At 39.4% G+C, this 23952-nt stretch overlaps 1 protein-coding gene across 5 annotated transcripts; it reads left to right on the forward strand.

Moving 5' to 3' along the window:
- Positions 1 to 3136: 3136 nt before the first annotated feature.
- LOC147845360 (major histocompatibility complex class I-related protein 1) lies at positions 3137 to 23637 on the forward strand. 5 transcript variants are annotated; one of them, XM_087243738.1, is made up of 9 exons: positions 3137 to 3376; positions 7396 to 7668; positions 7755 to 8042; positions 13474 to 13752; positions 17758 to 17862; positions 20878 to 20938; positions 21071 to 21136; positions 21270 to 21295; positions 21435 to 23637. In XM_087243738.1, the coding sequence occupies exons 1-6, from the start codon at positions 3247 to 3249 to the stop codon at positions 20892 to 20894; spliced, it is 1092 nt and encodes a 363-aa protein (XP_087099864.1). In that variant the 5' UTR covers positions 3137 to 3246; the 3' UTR covers positions 20895 to 20938; positions 21071 to 21136; positions 21270 to 21295; positions 21435 to 23637. The 5 variants fall into 5 exon arrangements, with proteins under 5 accessions (XP_087099864.1, XP_087099863.1, XP_087099866.1 ...); XM_087243737.1 differs by lacking the exon at positions 20878 to 20938; XM_087243740.1 differs by lacking the exons at positions 13474 to 13752; positions 17758 to 17862; positions 20878 to 20938; ... (1 more) ...; positions 21270 to 21295; positions 21435 to 23637 and adding an exon at positions 12622 to 13330 and having other exon boundaries at positions 7755 to 9947.
- The last annotated feature ends 315 nt before the right edge of the window (positions 23638 to 23952 follow it).

The following is a 23952-nucleotide window of genomic DNA, read 5'->3' on the forward strand; positions in this document are numbered from 1 at the left end:
CAATTTAACTCTAATCATTTCTCTAACCTCATCCTTACGCATTCGCTTATCAACGCCACTCAACTCGTATCGATCTACAATTTCCCAAAGCTGCTTTTTCGAGCACAAATTCAATAGCTCATCCGAAGGAGCACTACAAAATTCTTCCACTGACGTCATTATCAAAATCAACCAACCAAAGTTACAACAAATAACCTACTCCCAATTACAATTTACGCAGGTAATTCTTACGGTCAAAACTGTGCACAAATTCATTAATTCCCCACCTAATCCTATCGAAAAAAAAACCTCTAAATAACTATTCCTAATCTTCATGCGCTCCCAAGAGTCGAGCCCTTTGAAGCACTCAGATACCGCTGGTGTGGAACTGAACAGATAGTTCAGAACTACTCCACGGCAGTGCACTCAACCCAGAAGCCGCACAAAAACAACAAACTAAAATAAAAAAAACAACGCAATGCGCTGCTACAACCTAACAGGGGAAATTTACATTAACACAGTTTTAAACCGCAAGAACTTACCTTTTCCTAATCGGACTAGAAACCCAAAGCCGCTCCAACAAACATCTCCGCCTCCTTGTCTCTCCCACCTATTACACAACAAATACCGATTACGAAAGCCAAAAATCAAATCAACTAAATTTAAATTAGACGAGCCCCCATATGTTACACCTGGCTCAAGGATGTAACATAATGAGGGAGACGACAAGGAGAAGTATGATCAAAAAGAATATTTATTTAGCTCAATTTAAATTATATAATCAAAATATCAGTATCAGTATGTTCAATCAGTGGGAAATGCAAATGAATGGATGCGGTAAATGTTGTCAGTGATAGTGTATGGATGCGAAAGAAAGCATAAAGGCCAAATGGAGCACGGCTCTGGCCAACTGCCAAGTGAATGGACAGCGGCCCCGACAAACTCTCTGCCGGGGTTTAAATAAGGGCGCTGACCAGCATCAGGTGCGCTGAAGGCACGCCCCAATCTGGAATCAAAATCAAACACAAACAAAACAACGCAGTCCTAACAATCCATATTTATATTTGTTTTATTAAAAACAAGCTTAGATTTGTCCACCTGTCAGGTTTTGGACCATATGGGGCACAGCATGTGTGTTTTAGGATATAACTCAGTACTTTGACCACACTTTATTATTATTGTTCATTTATTCATTTGCTGGAGATTAGAGCTGAATTTAGAAATAGTTTTAAACAAATCTTTGTGCTTAACAAACTAAATTAATTAAGTATAGGCTAATGGATATTTGTGTGTACAACATGTTTCTCTATCCACGAGAGTGAAAGTGAAGAATGAGGAGGCTCATCGCTCACTCTGGCGCTGCAGATGCTCTGTTTAACTGTGTTCTCTCTAGTGAAATGCTCAGTTTTTCCACTTACAAAGTCGCCATGTAAATAGCAAATGCACTATAGCGTGACACAATTGGCTCTTAAAGGGAATGGGAGATGAGACTCTGATTGGTTTATTCTCAAAACACACCTATAACTCATTAAGAGAATAAGCTCAACCCTGTTAGACCATGTGCCACGGCACAAAGCGGATTTTTCTGTCCTTATATTAGCAGAAGGGGATTCTGACATGCCCTGAATGCTTTTGCGTCCTGTGCTTTGCGCCTGGATCGTCAAAATAGAGCCTATATTCTTCAGTTTTAGTCTCATCATCATAAACAAGAGATTAAATTACTGCTGAAGAAAGAGTACCGCTCTGTAACACTGCATAGATTGTGTCATTGTTCCTGTTAGTGTTCAGTTTTCATATACTGCTGTATAAATCTTTTATTCTTTATTCCACAGTATGCTTTATATATTAACATTACTGTGCCCAATCTAAACAACAATTAGAACAAAAGGCACAATAATAATGTTGTCAATAGGAATTAATTGTCCAAATCTGATTACCATTGTCTTCAGAAGGGGTTATGATTATAATACCAGACTGGTTCCAGCTGATAGAAAGGCAACAGTAACTCAAATAAGCACTCGCTACAACCGAGCTCTGCAGAAGAGCATCTCTGAACACACAACACGGCCAACCTTGAGGCGGATGGGCTACAGCAGCAGAAGAGCACACCGGGTGCCGCTCCTGTCAGCTAAGAACAGGAAACTGAGGCTACAATTCACACAGACTCACCAAAACTGGACAATAGAAGATTGGAGAAACGTTGCTGCTCTGATGAGTCTCCATTTCTGCTGACACATTCAGATGCTCGGCTCAACAGCATGAAAGCATGGATCATCCTGCCTTGTATCAGCGGTTCAGGCTGGTGGTGGTGGTGTAATGGTGTGGGGGAGATTTTCTTTGGGTCCATTAGTACCAATTGAGCATCAACGCCACAGCCTACCTGAGTATTGCTGCTGACCATGTCCATCCCTTTATGAGCACAGTGTCTCCATCTTCTGATGGCTACTTCCAGCAGGATAACGCAGCATGTCATAAAGCTCAATCATCTCAGACTGGTTTCTTGAACATGACGATGAGTTCACTGTACTCAAATGGCCTCCACAGTCACCAGAGCTCAATCCAATAGAGCAGCTTTGGGATGTGGTGGAGATTGGCATCATGGATGTGCAGCCGACAAATCAGCAGCAACTGTGTGATGCTATCATGACAATATGGAGCAAAAACTCTGAGGAATATTTCCAGTAGCTTGCTGAATCGACGCCACCAATGATTAAGGGCAGTTCTGAAGGCAAAAGGGTGTCCAACCTGCAACAAGTGAGGTGTACCTAATAAAGTGGCCGGTGAGTGTATAGTAGCCTATATGAGTTTTACTTTTTGAACAGAATTTGGGAAATTAATCAACTTTTCAATGACATTCTGATTTATTGAGATTTGCACAAAGAAAATACAGTGGTGGGGGTGGGGTGCTATCTTAAACAGCACTTAAAAATATAATTAAGAAATGTAATTCAGATTTGACAGTCACACACATACTAGCTACAACTTCAGCTTTATCTAATAGTGTATCAGATGAACAGAACAAGATAAATGCTTACAAATGACAGCTCTGATGTAGTCTACATAATACATCTTCGCTCTTTGTTTTGGCCAGCTTAAGAAGTGCAAAAAAGGTGGAGCTCAAGCTTAAGCTTCCCCTCGCTGGAGCTCAGCTCTCCTCAAATGGCTCTGCAGCGAGCACCACTTGCTGGGAGTTGCATGACGCTTTTCCTCTGTTGTTTGAACCTAGCCGACATCCGTGACCGCGAGATCTGTCAGTAAGACAGCGGTATGCTCCACGTGCGTCTGAATCGCTGGCATAAACATCAACTCACACGTCGTTTTTCTGTGATTATGGACGTGGTTTCTACGTTGTGTTGTGTTGTTGTTCTTTATGGGACTTTACCTTTATATCGAGCAGGTATGAACTTTTATGCATTTATTAGAGAGTGAACGTAACTTCCTGTTCTAACGCGACCACCAAATAACGGTTAAATGTATGTGACTGCAGACGCTAACGTTGAGCGAAGATTAATGGTGTTTGTGTTAATTGTGTTAGTCAAATGCGCAATATTCTAATGGTGCCTGTTCACAAGACGAGGCGTTTAACGCTCATCAGCATCTTAAATCCTTGAAAGATTTTATTGTTTAATTGAAAAATGTAATTATGCATATTTGTATTTATAATATGCACATTTATATGTGTTTATGTATGTATTAAATCATCTTTGCATCAAATTATAATAACCAAATGAGCGCTTGAGGTGTGTAATGCAGTGTGTATTGGTGCAGGACTGTAAATCTGGCATCTCTTTATCAGTCTCACACTATTGTTTCCTCTTTCTGAGAGTCTTAAAAACCCCATCCGGGAGTTTTTCTCTCATTATATCAGCAAATACATCTTGTCCTCTCCCATTCATTCATTGCGCTCTGAGTTTACCAACTTGACCCCTTCTGCTTCTGAGAAGCCAGCGGAAATGTGAGGAAAGAGCCCGTGCTCATGCAAGAGCTGTTTTGAATGAGCAGCCAAATTTTGCCTGAAAGCATTGAACCCACTGCATAAATAGAAACTCTCATTGATTGACTGAAAGTGATTTTGAGAGTATTTAGTGATGGATCTGATTGATCCTTGTTTGATTCGCTTTTAAATCTGCTATGTGTGTGTTCTGGTTGAAATAAAGAGAACTAAACCCTAACCTAACCTAAATATTACAAATGATTTTTAACATGAGGCTTCTGCAAATAACTCAGAACGCATGGTGGTAGAAATGTGAAGAGACAAAAGGGCAAACGGGAAACTAACAGATCATCTGAAATGAAACCAAAAAACATGTTCCGCTAGGCCTCTCAAAACACCTCCACAAACCAGTTTCACCAGTTTGACGACCCCTGATTCTGTCTCTAAGCTAATCTTGAAATCCAGCTCATCATCATGTCACCTTGATCCTGCTCCTACCTCTCCTGAAACTCTGCCACTCTGTCATCTCTCACTTTATCAATGCATCTCTTACCCATGCTTCAATTCCTCTGCCACTAAAAACTGCAGCCGTCACACGCGTGCTTAAGAAACCCAACCTCGACCCCTCAGTTCTAATTATCGTTCAATTTCCAATCTACCTTTCAAATTTAAATTACTGGAAAGTACTGTTGCTGCCTAACACCAGTGTTTTCTAGTTTATTATAATCTCTTGGACCCTTTTCCATCTGGTTTTCGCTCCTCCATAGTACTGAAACTGCACTTGTAAATGTTGTGAATGATCTATTGCTTTCTGGTGATTCTGGCTCCTTGTCTATATTACTTCTACTCGACCTCAGTTCTGCCTTTAATACAGTCTCCCATGATTTACTTATCTCACGTCTCTCTGATCTGGGTATTTCTGGTACTGCTCTCTCTTGGTTCTCTTCATATCTCTCAGATAGACAATTCTTCATCTCTGTTAAGGATTTTCAATCTCTCTCTGAAGCGAGGTGTTCCCCAGGTATCAGTTCCAGGCCCACTACTATTCACAATATACCCACTTGGCCTGATTCTACAACGTCACAGTCTAAACCATCACTTTTATGCAGATGAATTTCAACTTTACTCTGTATGTACACCTACCTCATCCGCCCAAATTGACAACATCTCTGCTTGTGTGAAGGATATTGATGATTGGCTTAACTCAAATTCCCTGAAACTCAACATGGACAAAACTGAGATCATTTTTTTTTGGCACACCAGCGCTTACCAGCAATATTTCCACCGGTTTCTCCAGTGAGATTGCTGGCTCGCACATTAAAACATCTACTTCTGTAAAAAAATTAGGTGTGATCTTCGACTCCACACTCTCTTTTCAGTCTCACATTAAATCTGTCACTAAATCTGCGTTCTTTCATTTACGTCGCAACTGCGTCCCTTCATCAGTAGCAAGGATGCTGACACTGTCATCCATGCATTTGTCTCCTCACGCATCGACTACTGTAATGCTCTTTTCATTGGTCTGCCTGCCAGCCTCATCTCCAGATTACAGTATATACAATATATATATATATATATATATATATATATATATATATATATATATAATAAATACTCATACCAAACGTTCTGCTCATATAACTCAATCTTCAACGACCTCCATTGGCTCTTAGTTGTATACCCCATTAAATTCTAAATTCTCCTTGCATTTAGATGTCTAAATAACCTAGCACCCTCCTATCTCTGCAACATGCTTGTCCCCTACACCCCAACTCGTTCATTACGTTCTGCTGACTCTGGCCTTCTCGCTGTCCCTCGGTACCGCCTCTCTTCAACGGGGGGCAGATCATTTAGTGTTATTGCACAAAACTCTGGAACTCTCTACCACACTCACTCCACTCTGATAATACTATCTCTGAATTCACATCCTAACTTGAGACTCACTTATTTTCTGAATGCTTCACTTCTGATTTGTAAAACTGACTACTTTATCTGATCCACCTGTGTTCTGCTCATTTGTCTCTTGCTTTTGTATTTCCAGTTTGTTATATTTGACTTCCTGTATGTTTGTGTATCTTTTATCTACTTACGGTCTTTTTTGTCACATTCTTTGTAAAGTGTCCTTGAGCTCTGAAAAGGCGCTATATAAATAAAAATTATTATTATTATTATTATTATTATTATTATTATTGTTGTTGTTTTTGTTATTATTGTTGTTGTTATTATGATTATTATGATGATTCTTCTTATTATTATTATTGTTGTTGTTTTTGTTATTATTGTTATTGTTATAATGATTATTATGATTATGATGATGATGATGATGATTATTATATTATTATTATTATTATTGTTATTATTATTGTATTATTAATATTTTTGTTGTTATTATTATTGTATTATTATTATTATGTATTATTATTATTATTATTATTATTATTGTATTATTATTGTTATTTTTGTTATTGTTATTGTATTATTATTATTATTGTTATTATTATTATTATTATTGTTGTTGTTGTTGTTGTTGTTATTATTGTTGTTATTATGATTATTATGATGATTCTTCTTATCATTATTATTATTATTATTATTGTTGTTGTTTTTGTTATTATTGTTATTGTTATAATGATTATTATGATTATGATGATGATGATTATTATTATTATTATATTATTATTATTATTGTTATTATTATTGTTATTGTTGTTATTATTAATGTATTATTAATATTTTTGTTGTTATTATTATTGTATTATTATTATGTATTATTATTATTATTGTTGTTGTATTATTATTGTTATTTTTGTTATTGTATTATCATTATTATTGTTGTTATTATTATTGTATTATTATTATTATTGTTATTATTATTATTATTGTTGTTGTTGTTGTTGTTGTTGTTGTTGTTATTAGGCATAATATGTGTGTTCTAACCTGAATATGGTTTACTTTAGTTTGAGTTATGTTGAAGGGTGGTCCACAGTGTCCCCATAAAAATGGAAAAAAAAAACATGCATGAACTGACAAAATTTACACATGATCATTGATTTTGTTTCTACAAAAAGTATGCACATATAGCAGAAGACAAGCGAATCCAGCACAAAATATTTCCTAAAATGTCACCAAAATGCTGTTTTCAAATTTCTTAATCAAATGGAAATTTGAGGAAAAATGCAAAAAGGTCCGAATTGGGGCAAAAGACACCCCACACCCCCTCACTAGGCTGGCTACGGGCCTGTATATCCAGATAATGTAAAGCATGTTTTTTTTTAATCGTTTCATTTATTTTGCTAGTATATCTGGTATTTAATGTAATATAATAATGATAAGGGTCCACGGCAAGCACCTACAGGGTTACTTCCATATTTGAAATGTTTTGAGACTGTATAATGATATTCACTGGCATTGGAAACATACCTGTATTAACACATTTAAGCCAGTGAATGCTTATTAATTGCACATTTTATTATTTATTTCAGAGAAGCACTCTCTGTATTACATCTACACGGGTTTGTCCAGACCTCTGGATCTGCCGGGCATCTATGAGTTCTCTGCTATGGGTCTGTTAGATGACAGACAGATTGACTCTCATAACAGCGAAGAGCGGAGAAAGATTCCCAAACAGCAGTGGATGAAGGAGAAAATGCAGGAGGATTACTGGGAGAAAGGCACTCAGTCGAGAAAGAGCAAAGAGCAGTGGTTTAATGTGAACGTCAACATACTGATAGACCGCATGAGACACAATAGATCAGGTGAGCAACACTCAAACACATACAAGCAGCTTTATGATCATTATTACCGTCGCGTAGCAAAGATATCTGTCTTCTCTTCATTTCAGATCTTCACGTTCTTCAGTGGAGGACTGGCTGTGAGGTTGAGGAACAGGGAAATAAAACAAAGTTTTCCAAAGGCATTTATGAATACAGTTATGATGGAGAAAACTTCCTTGCTTATGATGATGCAGAGTCTCAGTGGGTCGCCCCAGTGGACGCAGCGCTGCCAACCAAGAAAAAATGGGACAATGCGCCCAACCTGAACCTATACGTCAACATTTACCTGGAGAAAGAGTGTGTGGGCTGGCTCAACAAATTCAGAGAGTATGCAGATGAAGAGCTCAGAAAAGCCTGTGAGTAAATGTGCTTGTATTTGTTGGATTGCATCTGTTCTAGATCTAGCTAGATTAATATCAGTTTCACTGTTGAAGTACAGTTCAGTTGAAGCAGTGAAATCTCTTTTTATATGACATTGTAATGTAATGTGGATGCTGACCAGGAGGTGCGCATCCAAACGCAGGTCTATTTAGCCGAAAGGACATGCAAGCAACGGTCAACACAGGGGCAAACAGATGTATACAGGGAATCCAGAGTCGTAGTCAAATACACCGGCGAATGGTCAGTACAGACAGGCAGCAGACAACGTAAATAAACAAGCAAGGCAAGGAAAACACAGCGTAATGTTCACAATGACAGTATAACAAGATTTAGCAATGAAGTGTGTGTGTGTGCAGTTTATAAAATCCATGTAATCAGTAAGCAGCTCCCAGCCATGGGTGTGTGTAATATAATGAACGAGGAACAGGTGCGTGTGAGCGGTGCATGACTGGAACTTGTAGTCAATGTAATGGCGAATTTGCGATCTGTGTGTTTACCAGTGATCTGCCAGGATTAGATCGCTAGTGATTGTGATAGACATCTCCTAGTGGTAGCCTACACAATGTGAAAAATGAAGGGACCAAGAGCAGAGCCTTGTGGTACCCCATTAAAAAACTACAATTTCTCAGCCTAATGAACACATAAGTCGTGTCTAGGGGAGAGCAGGCGGTGATCATCTGAGCAATATCCATGCATAGTTGTTCTAGATTTATAGCCAGGCATACATATTTATATGATTCATAACAGGTAACAGTGCAGAGCACACACAGTTGAAGGCCAAGACTGTCTGTAGAGCTACGGGAAAGGACTAAAGAGCCCTGAGTAAAGAGAAAGAAACTGCAGCACTGTCAGTGTATGCTAATGAGAAAATGTAAAGGGACCTAGAATGGAGCCTTGTAGTACCCATGAAAACTAAATTATCAGTCTAATGAACACAGATTTAACTCTGTATCTGGAGGACATCATCAGCTGGCCAATGGGCTGCTTTTCAGCATCAGGAACTGATGAGGGAAAGATGAACATCTCTGTTCGTCGCTGCAGAGCGCACTGGGCCTCTAACAGCAGGACAAAGACTCTCAGCACAGCCCAGATAACAGGGTAGTGTCTATGGAATGACTCCGTGAATGTGCTGGGATGGCCCAGCCAGAGCCCAGACCTAAACCCATTGAACATCTCTGAGAGATCTGAAAGTAGCACTCCCCATCCAGCCTCATGGAACGGCAGTAAAGAGGAGAAACTGACCAAATAAATCTGTGTCCAGCTTGTGGCATCAAACTGGAAAAAAGTTGAGGCTGTAATTGATGTCAAAGGAGCTTCACTACAGTATTGAGCTAAAGCTGTGAATACTCATGAACATGGTTTGTTTATTTTTTTACATTTTTATATTATTTTGAGTTGTTTGTAAAAATCTGAAGACAGTTTTAAATTAAATCTATTATTGATAAAGTGGAGTTTATTTATAAAATAATTTGGAGAGGATCACATGCTTATGATTGCTTGCGGCCGGTCCCGCATTATTCAATTCATTATTCACCAATCAGACGACTCCTAAGCCACTATAAATACCCTCAGTTCCATATCACAGCCATTTTGAAGAATCCCCCCTTCCACCCCTAGTCATCCGCCTTTCCTTGATGGGTTTCCTAATGGTTAGCAATGTTGCCTCACAGCAAGAACGTCACTGGTTCTAGTCCTCACCAATCCAGCCGACGTTTCTGAGCGGAGTGTACATGTTCTCCCCGTGCTCATGTGGGTTTCTCGGTTTCCTCCAACCATCCAAAATCATGCAACTTAAGTTAATTGACTAATTCAAATCAGCCCCATAGACATGCTCCTAGTCAGTAGCTATCTCTTAAGAGCAATCACTATCTGTTAGGGATGTAACGGTATTTATTGAATCATTTACAGGAAAAAACAAAACTTATGAAAATACTCCAAAAAAGTGCCAAAAGTGTCAATGACATACAAATTAGCCATCTATCTGTAAGCTTTGAAACAGGAACTTCAATTTTAATAACAAAAAAATATTAAACCATGTAAAAAAATTAAGTTTCAATTTAGTATTGTTGAAAACTCATCACATTCAACATTTAATCTCTCACTCACTTAGATAGAGATGGGTTTAAAGGAAAATTATCATATAAATATAATCTGGTAAAAGCTGGTATCTCTGGGTATTTACAATGTCCCCTGCAACAGAAAAAAAACCTCTCATTTGGGACTGAGGTTTCTGGGACAAGAGAGATATGACTTGGCCCAGGTTGACAGCAGTGGGTAACGTTGTGCATTGTCTTTCCCCCACTTGAGAGGACAAACCATGAGTGAGATAGAGGTCTCATGTCTGCATCAATCTGAACAGTGTGCTGACAACACCGCTATTCAGTACGCGCGTGACAACACAGCTGATAAGAACTCGCGCGACAACACCGCTATTCAGTACGCGCGCGACAACACAGCTGATAAGAACTCGCGCGACAACACCGCTATTCAGTACGCGCGCGACAACACAGCTGATAAGAACTCGCGCGACAACACCGCTATTCAGTACGCGCGCGACAACACAGCTGATAAGAACTCACGCGACAACACAGCTGATAAGAACTCGCGCGACAACACCGTTATTCAGTACGCGCGCGACAACACCGCTATTCAGTACGCGCGCGACAACACAGCTGATAAGAACTCGCGCAACAACACCGCTATTCAGTACGCGCGCAACAACACAGCTGATAAGAACTCATGCGACAACACAGCTGATAAGAACTCGCGCGACAACACAGCTGATAAGAACTCGCGCGACAACACCGCTATTCAGTACGCGCGCGACAACACAGCTGATAAGAACTCGCGCGACAACACAGCTGATAAGAACTCGCGCGACAACACCGCTATTCAGTACGCGCGCGACAACACAGCTGATAAGAACTCGCGCGGCAACACCGCTATTCAGTACGCGCGCAACAACACAGCTGATAAGAACTCGCGCGACAACACCGCTATTCAGTACGCGCGCGACAACACAGCTGATAAGAACTCGCGCGACAACACCGCTATTCAGTACGCGCGCGACAACACCGCTATTCAGTACGCGCGTGACAACACAGCTGATAAGAACTCGCGCGACAACACAGCTGATAAGAACTCGCGCGACAACACCGCTATTCAGTACGCGCGCGACAACACAGCTGATAAGAACTCGCGCGACAACACAGCTGATAAGAACTCGCGCGACAACACCGCTATTCATTACGCGCGCGACAACACAGCTGATAAGAACTCGCGCGACAACACAGCTGATAAGAACTCGCGCGACAACACAGCTGATAAGAACTCGCGCGACAACACCGCTATTCAGTACGCGCGCGACAACACAGCTGATAAGAACTCGCGCGACAACACAGCTGATAAGAACTCGCGCGACAACACCGCTATTCATTACGCGCGCGACAACACAGCTGATAAGAACTCGCGCGACAACACAGCTGATAAGAACTCGCGCGACAACACAGCTGATAAGAACTCGCGCGGCAACACCGCTATTCATTACGCGCGCGACAACACAGCTGATAAGAACTCGCGCGGCAACACCGCTATTCAGTACGCGCGCGACAACACCGCTATTCAGTACGCGTGCGACAACATAGCTGATAAGAACTCGCGCGACAACACCGCTATTCAGTACGCGCGCGACAACACCGCTGATAAGAACTCGCGCGACAACACAGCTGATAAGAACTCGCGCGACAACACAGCTGATAAGAACTCGCGCGACAACACAGCTGATAAGAACTCGCGCGACAACACAGCTGATAAGAACTCGCGCGACAACACCGCTATTCAGTACGCGCGCGACAACACAGCTGATAAGAACTCGCGCGACAACACAGCTGATAAGAACTCGCGCGGCAACACCGCTATTCATTACGCGCGCGACAACACAGCTGATAAGAACTCGCGCGACAACACAGCTGTTCAGTACGCGCGCGACAACACCGCTATTCAGTACGCGTGCGACAACATAGCTGATAAGAACTCGCGCGACAACACCGCTATTCAGTACGCGCGCGACAACACAGCTGATAAGAACTCGGGCGGCAACACCGCTATTCAGTACGCGCGCGACAACACAGCTGATAAGAACTCGCGCGACAACACAGCTGATAAGAACTCGCGCGACAACACAGCTGATAAGAACTCGCGCGACAACACAGCTGATAAGAACTCGCGCGACAACACCTCTATTCAGAACGCGCGCGGCGACAACACCCGCTTTAGAGTTTTCCAGCTCTTTTTCATCCCTGCTTCTAGCAGCACACTCCATTTCCGCATTACTGGATCTGTAGCGACAACAGACCGCAAGGGATGATGGTCAAGCATGGGCTGATGGGTATTGTAGTTTTCGCTACCTCCCGTTCGCTTCATTCGCCTGAGCAAATTTTCTCAGAAGACCTATAGTTTTACCGAGTCATGCGACTACGGTAATATCGAAAAAAATTAATATTGCGGTATGACGGTATTTACAATACCATTACATCCCTACTATCTGTTCATTAGCTACTACAGCAGGGCAGTTCTACAGATCTACCTGAGCTCAAACTCCACTCTCGCCTTCAAAACAGAAGGAAGCCTTGGGCTCGAGGATCTTATGAGCTCAGGGCTCTCTCCCGGGACAGCACGCTTTATAATCAATCATCAGCTGAGTGTGAACTCTTAAAGGCTGTAACATGACAAATGGGGAAAAAGTGAAACACTTTGAATACTTTACGCATACACTGTATGTATAGGATATTTTTCTTACATGTGAAAGGTTTTATTCAGGTTAGTGCTAATTAAAAATAATGCACAGTTTTTTTTTGATGCACATTGATTTTTTTACACTAGGATCAATTTAATAATAATAATAATAATACCTTTTATTTATAGGCACCTTTCAGAGCACTCAAAGACACCTTACAGTATGTCACAGGCACATTATAAAAACAAGACAGAAGAATATTAAAACATAGTATTAATCCAGAAAGTCATTAAAAGCAATCCTGAACAGAACGGTTTTAACCTGGGATTTAAAATTGGAGATAGAATCCACTTGATGGGGATTCCATAACTGTGGTGCAGTGCAGCTAAAAGCCCTGCCACCAAAAGACTTCATCTTAAAATTTGGAACTGACAACAGTTCAGCCGCAGAGGATCTCAGTGAGCGCTGAGGAGTGCACCAGTGAAGAAGATCAGAGAGATAATCGAGTGCCAGGTTGTGAAGAGCTTTGTAAGTTAATAAAAGAATTTTAAATTGTATACGATAAAAAAACAGGAATTTAAGGAGGCAGAAAGTATTGTAATGCTTTTTTTTTAAGTGAGAGCTATCAAAGAGATGAATAGGGCTGATGATGTGACGTTTCTGTGTTTCAGCTCCTCCAGATGTTCATGTGTTTGCAGTGAAGTCCATCAGTGATAAAACCAAGCTGAAACTCACCTGTCTGGCCACTGGCTTCTACGACAAAGACGTGATGTTGAACATTAGGAGAAATCGCCTGCCTGAAGATGAGACTGAATCTACAGGAGTTCGACCAAACCATGATCAAACCTTCCAGCTGAGGAAGAGTGTGGAGATCAAGGAGGACCAGATAGATGAATATGACTGTCACCTGACCCACAGGACCTTGAAAAACCCAGTTACTGTCAGATGGGGTAATCAAAGCAGTTTTATACAGTTTATACATTTAACTATTAACAGTTATTATAGTTAATCCTAGCTCAGACTACACAATTTTATTGTCATGAGTAACAACTATGCCAGATTACCTGTCTCTTTCCAATCAGTCTTTGCGTGACATCTGTCATCAAGAAGCCACACACATTACATACATAAATGTCACTGTAATCATCTTTCAAAGATGGCCCAAAGATTTACCCCATATATATATATATATATATATATATATATATATATATATATATATATATATATATATATATATACACACACAGCTGTAGTCAGAATTATTCGCCCCCCTTTAAATTTTTCTTCTTTTTTAAATATTGCCCAAATGATGTTGAACAGATTGAGGAAATGTTTACAGTATGTCTGATAATATTTTTTCTTCTGGAGAAAGTCTTATTTGTTTTATTTCGGCTAGAATTAAAGCAGCTTTTAATTTTTTAAACACCATTTTAAGGTCAATATTATTAGCCCCTTTATTTGTTTTCTATAGTCTACAGAACAAACCATACAGAACAATGACTTGCCTAATTATCCTAACCTGCCTAGTTATCCTAATTACCCTAGTGAAGCCTTTACATGTCACTTTAAGCTGTATAGAAGTGTCTTGAAGAATATCTAGTCTAATATTATTTACTGTCATCATGACAAAGAGAAAATAAATCAGTTATTAGAGATGAGTTATTAAACTATTATGATAAGCAATGTGCTGAGAAAATCTGCTCTCCGTTAAACAGAAATTGGGGGAAAAATGAACAGGGGGGATAATAATTCTGACTTCAACTGTATATATATCAAAAGGAACATTGTTTAATAAAGTCATCAGTTTAAAAATCAACACTATGGGCTCTATTTTGACGCAGGGCGCAGACGCTTTCAGGGCGTGTCAGAATGCATTTTTGCTAATTTCTTTTTCTTAAAAATCTGCCTTGCGCTGTGGCGCATGGTCTAAAAGGGTTGAGTTTATTTTCTTAATGAGTTATAGGTGTGTTTTGAGAATAAACCAATTAGAGCAGGGGTTCCCAAACTTTTCAGCATGCGACCCCTAAAATAACAATGCCAGCGACTCGCGACCCCCAATATCCTCTGAGGTGGTTATAAATACAGAAAACTTGCATGCAATGGCGCACACACACAGACACACCAATAGACCAAAGTCTATTCTTCGTTTAATTTTGTAAATGTATTTCAGTGCTGTAAATGGGCCAGAAAGTTTAACCTGGTGTTATAAAATCAATCTGCTGCATCTGACGCTATTGCTGTGTCTTTAATATAATGTATTTACCCCAGGGTGTCGCAATCCAATAGAACAAGTAAATAAGCTACTATAGTAACTATAAACGGCTGTTTTTTTCTCTTCAGTTGGTTATGAATTAAATATGGTAATTCTTATGGTCTAATAATAATAATAAGTAGATTTTTGGAAATCACCAGGCGACCCCGCTTCATTGTTCCGCGACCCCTCAAGGGGTCCCGACCCCCACTTTGAGAACCACTGAATTAGAGTCTCACCTCCCATTCCCTTTAAGAGCCAGCTGCGTTGCGCCATAAGCCCATTCGCTATTTACAGGACGTAAAGCAAGTCTAAGTGTAAAATCTGAGCATTTCACTAGCAAACAGTTAACAGTTGACAGTTTTTTAACAGAAAACTGTTAAAAAGAGCATCTACTGCGTGAGAATGAGATAAATGATCTACTTTCACTTTAGCTCTTGGATACGGAAAGCTTTACGCACAGACATCAATTAGTCTATAAATAATTAATTTCGTTTGTTAAGCGCAAATATTCGTTTAAAACTATTTCTAAATTCAGTTCTAATTTCCAGCAAACGAATAAATGAACAATAATAATGAAGTGTGCTCAAAAACCTGAGTGATATCCTAAAACACATGCTGTGCCCCATATGGTCTAAAACCTGACAGGTGGACAAATCTAAGCTTGTTTTAATAAAACAAATATAAATCTGCATATTGTTACAGCCAAAACATAACTTTGTGTGTATATTATTGACCCTATTCTAAAATGCGGAAGTGCGCCTGTTTTCGCGATTGTCTTAGAACTTCCGTTTCAGTCGCCTATGAGAGAAATGACAAGGAATAATAAACAGCAAAAAACGGTCAAACTGCTTGCTCTACAAACAAATGTTTGCATGACTATAAAGACCAAGTAGAATAATATAATAAGGAAATATCAGTTTGCAACATCAAACAGTGAAACGAGCAGTTTTTAATGTCTAAAAATTAATGGAAGTGAATGAGACCGGAAGTCTCGTGCCAAAAAGATTCAAATGGCAGCGCCCGCTCGTCTGCGGAGAATAAGGTCAATAGGCTTTGCATAAAGTGTTGTGCTCCACCCTTCTCTCTCTCTCCTCTCTTTCTCTCTCTCTCTCTCTCTCTCTCTCACACACCCCGACTCAGGTTAATTAGCTCCCAGCTGCTAATCGTTTTGAACCTGAGTCGGAGTGGCTTGGCTATAAATACTGGCTTCTGAAGCTAGTGAGCTGAGGAACACTTCTCCCCAGCTCTTAAGTGCAAAATTGGTTGGTCTTTGTGATATTGTTCACTTGTAGTTTTATTGTCTGGGGATATTGTTCACAAGTGTTTATTGTAGTTGAAATTTTGAATCGAAATTTAATATTTGATAAATAATACTGCTAATACTAATAACATTATACAAAAGCAAATTGTTATGAACGAACTGAAAAAGCCTCCCGAGATGAAGAAGACATAAAAGCAGTGATTTTTCATATTTATGTGTAGTCTAGAAAATAATATGTTTTGTAATATTTTAATCCTTTATATTTATATCCTATATCTATTCTTAATATATCCTATATATATATATATATATATATATATATATATATATATATATATATATATATATATATATATATATATCCATCCTTAATATTTAATTTTTTTCATATGTAGAGATATTTGCCTATTGCTCTCTTGTGTGTATTAAGCAGAGTGTAAGCCAGGCGCAACTCTGCGCTGGAGTTTAGACCGGGTTAGTTTTGGTCTAATGAAAAATCTATTATAGTTTCTCAAAATAGCAACGCGCCAGCGGTCCGCCTCAGAACGCCTTCCTTTTTAGACCAGAACGCCTATGAGCGCACATATGAGCGCTAATGCATTTGCTATTTAAACAGCGTAGCGCAACGCCTAAAAACCACTCATGGGTGTAGTGGAAAGAGAGATTTGTGCGGCGTGAACTAATATGTGCTAAGCACTGTATCTTGTTTACCCAGAGTGTTTGTATGGTCATGCAAATAATATAATACAGCAAGTAATTCAACAAGCATTTAGTTTGGGCTAGCTTTTGCAGATGGACATTGCTTCACAGTGCCCTTAATGGGTGAACATTAGCCAGAGGGGGAGTGTCTTTTGTCCCTCCAGGTGTGAATTATTCATGATCATTGTCACTCACGCATACAGCTGAGATCACCCAAATCAATCCTAACAAATTGTGGATCATTGTAATGTCTTCTTTGAAGGAGAGAACAGAATGCTTTTCACATAATTGTGCAGTAAATATTCCAGCCTACAAGACTGCTTACTCTAAAGTCTTGTTCAGGCACATTCAGTGGGTTATTTTGACTTTATTTCAGCTACATTTTTCTCCGAAACTTACTAATCACACATAATATTTGTTTTCTAAAAAACACAATCCTGCACATCAATATTTCTCACATATTAGTGTAGCACAGTTTGTGCTGAATACAAATAAAATACATGTTGGCCAGTACTGTGTAATGAGTAGCTGAAATAAGAACCAATGTCAGGGCATGTCAAAACATCTCAGGGGCCCCAAAATCAACTCAGACCCCCGAGGGTTAAAAACGACAAGTGTTTACCAAAGCTCTCTACATGCATGCTCCATTTAAAATACAACAGGCATAAGACTCTCATATGGTGTTAGCCAAAGTAGAACTTAGTTTTAATTTATTTTTGTGCATTTGCATTCTTATAGACAAAAAAACCCTGGACTACCGGCCAAAGATCGTCATCGGAGTGGTTTCTGCAGGAATTGGATCTGTGATTGTGCTGGCTGTTCTGTATTTCGCCTTGGACAAGTGTGAGTAGTGAGGGATCATTGCTGATCCAATTATAATCAGAACTTTTAAGACAGACACAATAACCACATGAACCTGTGTGCAGTGGTGGAAAGAGTACTGAAAAATCATACTCAAGTAAAAGTATCATTACTTGCCTAAAAATGTAGTGTAAGAAGAGTAAAAGTATCTATTGTAAATATTACTCAAAGTAGGAGTAACAAGTTCTAGAACTGCTCGATCGTGCAGATTCGCACTCTATAACATCAGAAAGATCCGACCCTTCTTATCTGAACATGCAGCTTAACTCCTTGTTCAAGCTCTTGTTCTCTCCAGACTGGATTACTGCAACTCTCTGCTAGCTGGGCTTCCAGCTAACTCTATCAAGCCTCTTCAACGGCTCCAGAACGCAGCAGCACGAGTGGTCTTCAATGAACCTATAAGAGCACATGTCACTCCGCTGCTCATCCGTTTGCACTGGCTGCCAGTTGCTGCTCGCATCAAATTCAAAGCTCTGATGTTTGCCTACAAAGCGACTTCTGGCCTTGCTCCTTCTTATCTGCTCTCACTTCTGCAGATCTATGTGCCCTCCAGAAACTTGCGTTCTGTGAATGAACGTCGCCTCGTGGTTCATCCCAAAGAGGGAAGAAATCACTTTCCCGAACTCTCGCATTCAATCTGTCCAGTTGGTGGAATGAACTCCCTAACTGCATCAGAACAGCAGAGTCACTCGCTGTCTTCAAGAAACCACTAAAAACTCAACTATTTAGTCTCCACTTCACTTCCTAATCTGCAATTGCCTCTCTGAATATCACACTAACTGTACCAAAGAAAAAAAAAATAATACTAATACTACTAATACTTTCCTTCTTAGACTTTACAGACCTGAAACTTGCCTATAGCACTTATTCATTGTTGCTCTTATATCATTGTTGTGTAAATTGCTTCCTTATCCTCATTTGTAAGTCGCTTTGGATAAAAGCATCTGCTAAATGACTAAATGTAAATGTAAATGTAAGTAGCCCTTTTAAAAGTACTCAAGAGTAGTGAGTATTCCACTGTGAAAAGCTGATGCGTTTACATGTCGTTTGTGAATACATAACATTCTGTAGTGCAAAGGTTCTCAAACTGGTACGCGAAAGAATCGCTGAATAATAAAGGAATAAAATGAACACACTTTTAACCCTTTGACGCGTACAAGAACACTAAGACTCATGTGATCAGACTGCATTGGCTGTTCCCTGAAGCGTACGTTTACACCGGTGTGGATAGAATGTTTACTTTAGTGCATGGCGTATTCTGATGTTAAAAATCAATCTGCTTGGCGCAGATCCAGAGAAAGAGGCACGTGACGCTTAAGGAGCAGATACGCGCTAGACAGTCCTGTTGTGTTGGCATTTCAGTTACTGCAACCTCAGGAGTTTCCTCATGCTGCATCATTGCTAGAATAATTGTTACAAGTGAAGTTTATTTATAAACTAATTTCGGGAGGATCACGTGCTTATGATTGATCACGGCTGGTTTTGAATTTGTTAATCAGTATCTTCCAATCATTCGAGACCTAAGCCACTATAAATAACCACAGTTTTCAATTCACTTTATCTTCGTTTGGAAGAAACCCCCCTCCTCCCCTTTTCCTCCTCTTTTACCTCTGATTGGGCGGCACGGAGGCCCAGTGGTTAGCACTGCGAGCCCCACAGCAAGAACACCGCCGGCCCTGGCCCCCTAGGACCGGCGGATGTTTCTGTGAGGAGTTTGTATGTTCTCCCCGTGTCCGCGTTGGTTTTCCCCGGGTGCTCCGGTTTCCTCCCACCATCCAAAGACATTCAATATACATAAAAAACCAAGCATTATCTAACCCTTGTGTTCCCTTTGCTACAGCAGCGGGGGAGTTCTGAGATCCACCGAGCTTAGGCTCCCCTCTCGCTCTGCCAAACGGGAGGAAGCCCCGGACTTGAGGAGTCCTTGAGCTCGGGGCTCTCTCCCGGGACAGCATGCCAAACAAGCTTTTATAAATCATCAGCTAAGTGTGAACTCTTGAAATGTGTTAAATGTGTGCTTGTAGTTTTTTTTTTTTGCTATATAAAGTTGTTTTGTAAAGCAGCATGGCTTTCATATTAGTGTGTTACCTCAGATTTAGGCTAATTATTTTAGATGTGATCTAAATGGCGCGAGACTCAGAGCATAAACAACTTTGCCATGCTTGAAGCTTAGAGGTAAAACATAATTAAAGTTAATTTTTTTTTTTTTAATATTATATAATTATTTATAATAATCATGTATTTATTTAATTATTATAGTTAATCGTCTACTCTTCCCTGTTGATCACCCCTGACCTACTGTCTGATGAATATGAATGTCGGGTTTTTAAATTTAGGATATTGAATTTGATGTTCTGGTTTTCTTCATCTTGAAAAGTTGAAACTGTATTTTTACAAACCCAATATCTGCAGTCTGTCAATTCAGAACACTAAAAATCTGAAGTTTGGGAATTGAAGCTTGAAAAATTCAGTAGTCTTAAATTTCAGATCTTCAATATTCAAGTTATGAATTCAAATTAAGAAATTCAAATTAAGAAATGTAAATAAAAAATTTTTAACAGCATATAAAAACTCAGATTGATTAAATTATAACCGTCAGTAATTCAAATGAACACAACTCAAATTCAGATTGTTTTGGCATATTATTAGCTCCATACATTTTGTGGTTACTATGGTTTTACCATAAAAGGCATAGTTTAACCATGATTTAATGCAGAGAAACAATGGTTAATTTTTGTATAAGAAGAAAAATCCCCTTAACACCAATAAAAACAGGCAAAGACCCTGTTTCACCAAAGTGAAAGTTTCACAAAAGTTTTCTGAAAAGAGTTTTCTTTTTTTTGGGTGAAACTCAAATGATATTTTGAAGAATGCTGAAAACCTGTAACCATTGACTTCCACTGTAGACTAGACTAAACCTTAGCTAGAAATAAAAGCAAACACCAATGGTGACAGGTTGCCAGCATTCCTCAAAATATCTTCTTTTGTGTTCAACAGCAAAAAGAAACAAGTGACGGCCGAGAGATGAGTTTTAATCGGAGAATTCCCTTTATTTGAAGTATGTCACATATTTTAGTCAAAAAAAAATTGACTGGGAGGGGGATTTGTTTTAGATTGCTGATGCTTTCTGTATACAATCAATTTAGAGGGCAACGAATATTTAAACAGTTTAATCTTTCACGCTGTTTAGATGTTGTCTGCAGAAATGTACTGTAACTGGATGGAGATGAAGAGCTGCATGCAGTTCTGCTATGAGGTATACCAATATTTGCCCTGTCTAAAAGCACAGTATAGATTTGCTGACTGGTATGAATGTGTAGCTGCTGTCTGTATCCCTCATGCAAATGATTTATAATACTCTCAGATTCATTTCACTGTTTCTCCAACAGGGGGAGACACCGCTGTTGAACTGAAGGTGATTATTATATATTAAACTGAGCATCAGTTGACTTTTTTCCCAATAATGAATTACATTAACTGTGTGTGTGTGTGTGTGTGTGTGTGTGTGTGTGTGTGTGTGTGTGTGTGTGTGTGTGTGTGTGTGTGTGTTTCAGGCTAGAAAAAAGATCAGACTAATAGAATCATGGTCATTGTTATGACTGACTCTGGATCAGCTTTGACCTGAAGAAGATTCATTGTGCTTGTCAACATCAAGACAAGCAGACTTGACAAGTACTAGCTGTATCAGTTGAACACTGAGAAGTTTTTCCTCTCTTTTTTTTTACTTTATTTGTTTATAGCACTTTATAAAAAAGCTTTTTTACAGCATTTATTTTGCTTTCAAGCTATTTGTTTAGGTTATTGATGGTTTTTGTACAATGCGCTCTGTTCAAAGTGAACTGTCTTCTAACTCTGAAAGGGCAGATTGGACATGGCTGAATCTGTCTTTTTTTTTTACATTTTTTTTATTGCATCATAACACAATTACAATAAGGCAAAATTTGAATAAGGACAATTATCTACATTTATAGAACAGAGCACAAATAATAAAGTCAATAACATAGTAAATTAAAATGAAAAAAAGTTACTTAAACCAGAGAAAAGACACACACACACAAAAAAAAAACATTTACATCGGGTCTTCTATTAATTTAAAATTTTTCAATAGACTAAAGAGTCTTCTTCCACATTTTGATTTTGGCTGAATCTGTCTTTTTCTAGGCTTGCTCCTGTTTTTTTTCAGGCTTTATTGTATGTTTTAGCCAGCACCAGTTTTATTACTGTTTTACTTCGTTTTATTTACTTTATAATATATCTTTAAATGTTAAGAATGTAAGTTTTGGACTCTCACAGTGCAGCACCTTGTCTCAACAACATGCCACGTGACAAGATTCCAGTTACAGGCAATTTGGCTGTCCGCTCACGCCGAAAACATTTAAATTCAGCCATTCGGAAGCAAATAATAGTGCACTCGCTGCACTCTAACACTATAATAAGGCTTATAATCTAACTAATACATATTAGGCCTTTTCAACATTAATAAAAGTAAATGCTAAGTGACTTATATTTGTAGATTTGCACTGAGTCGCAGTTCAAACTACAGCCTATCCTCGAGTTTATACTCGAGATCTGAGGTGAACGATCTGCTGCTGCTTTCAGTAGTGTAGCAATAAATGTCATGTCAAATGGCATGCAGACTTACTTTATTAGCATTTATCACTGATCAGCTCAGGTACAGCTCATGTGCTTTTTTTACTATCATAGTAGTTTATGCAGTTGTTTACGCGAGGAACAAAAACCAATACTAAAATGGACATTTCAGGTGATGGTGTGGACATAACCTCCATTATTTTGTCATGTGTAGTTTGGGCATGCTGTTGACCTGATAGTCAGGAACATTCGCAAGTCTTCAATCTGGCAACCTGCGTTTGTGTGAAGTCGTCATCAGTCCAGGTAAAAATGCGTTTTGAATTTGTAGTGCAATCCCTGGTTCAACCACTGGGTGTCAATTGTTTTTTTTTTCGGCTTAGTCCATATATTAATCTGGGGTCGCCACCGCGGAATGAACCACCAACTTATGCAGCATATGTTTTTACGCAGTGGATGCCCTTTCAGCTGCAACCCATCACTGGGAAACATCCATACACACTTATACGCTATATTTAGCTTACCTGATTCCCCTATAGCACATGTGTTTGGACTGTGAGGGAAATCGGTGCACACGGAGGAAACCCACGCCAACACGGGGAGAACATGCAAACTCCACACCGAAATGCCAACTGACCCAGCTGAGGTTCAAACCAGCAAACTTCTTGATGTGAGGCAACAGCACCACCTACTGCGCCACCAGGTCACCGCATTCAAACTCATTGTTAGCATTTAACACTGAATAATGCACATGAGCTGTACCTGAGGTGACCATTGTCATAGTAGTAGACATTTTGTCATGTGTAGTTTGGGCATGCTGTTGACCTGATAGTCAGGAACACTCGCTCCTTTTGGTGTCGTCAATCTGGCAACCTGCGTTTGTGTGAAGTCGTCACCAGTCAAATGTGTTTTGAATTTGGAGTGCAATATCCAATCCAACCACTGGGTGTCAATCTTACATTTTTAACAGTGAAGTACACTAGTAATAAATAGACTACAGAACATGCAATACATTTTGAATAGTTATTCTTTTAGCATGTTGTCTATGTCAAATGTGTCTATTTGTATTTAGTGTAATTGCAATTATTGCCTCTTTTGTAGTTTTGTGTAAATAGTATCTGCTTTACTTTTTGTTTATTTTATAATAAAACCTTTTTGACTTGTTTGTTCTGTCTTCCCCTTCACTGCTATGTTGTATCTTTGTGATGATGCAGACAGCGAGGTTGAATGTGAAGCTGGCTGAGTAAAACTGGCAGTTGATGTGGGCAGGAGCTACTAGTGAAGGGGAGGGACTACTGATGAAGGGAGGAGCTATTGATTAGGCAGAGGGGGAGGTCATGTGGGGAGAAGAACCGTTGATGGGAGGTGATATTGGTGAAGGGGAGGAGCAACTGATAATAGGAGGAGCTACTGGGGAAGTGCAGGGGCAGTTGATGTAGAAAGGAGATACTGATGAAGGGAAGGGGTTTTTGATGTGGGGAGGAG

Source organism: Danio rerio, chromosome 3, assembly GCF_052040795.2.
Source record: "Danio rerio strain M-AB ecotype USA chromosome 3, GRCz13ab, whole genome shotgun sequence".
NCBI classification, from domain to species: Eukaryota; Metazoa; Chordata; class Actinopteri; order Cypriniformes; family Danionidae; genus Danio; species Danio rerio.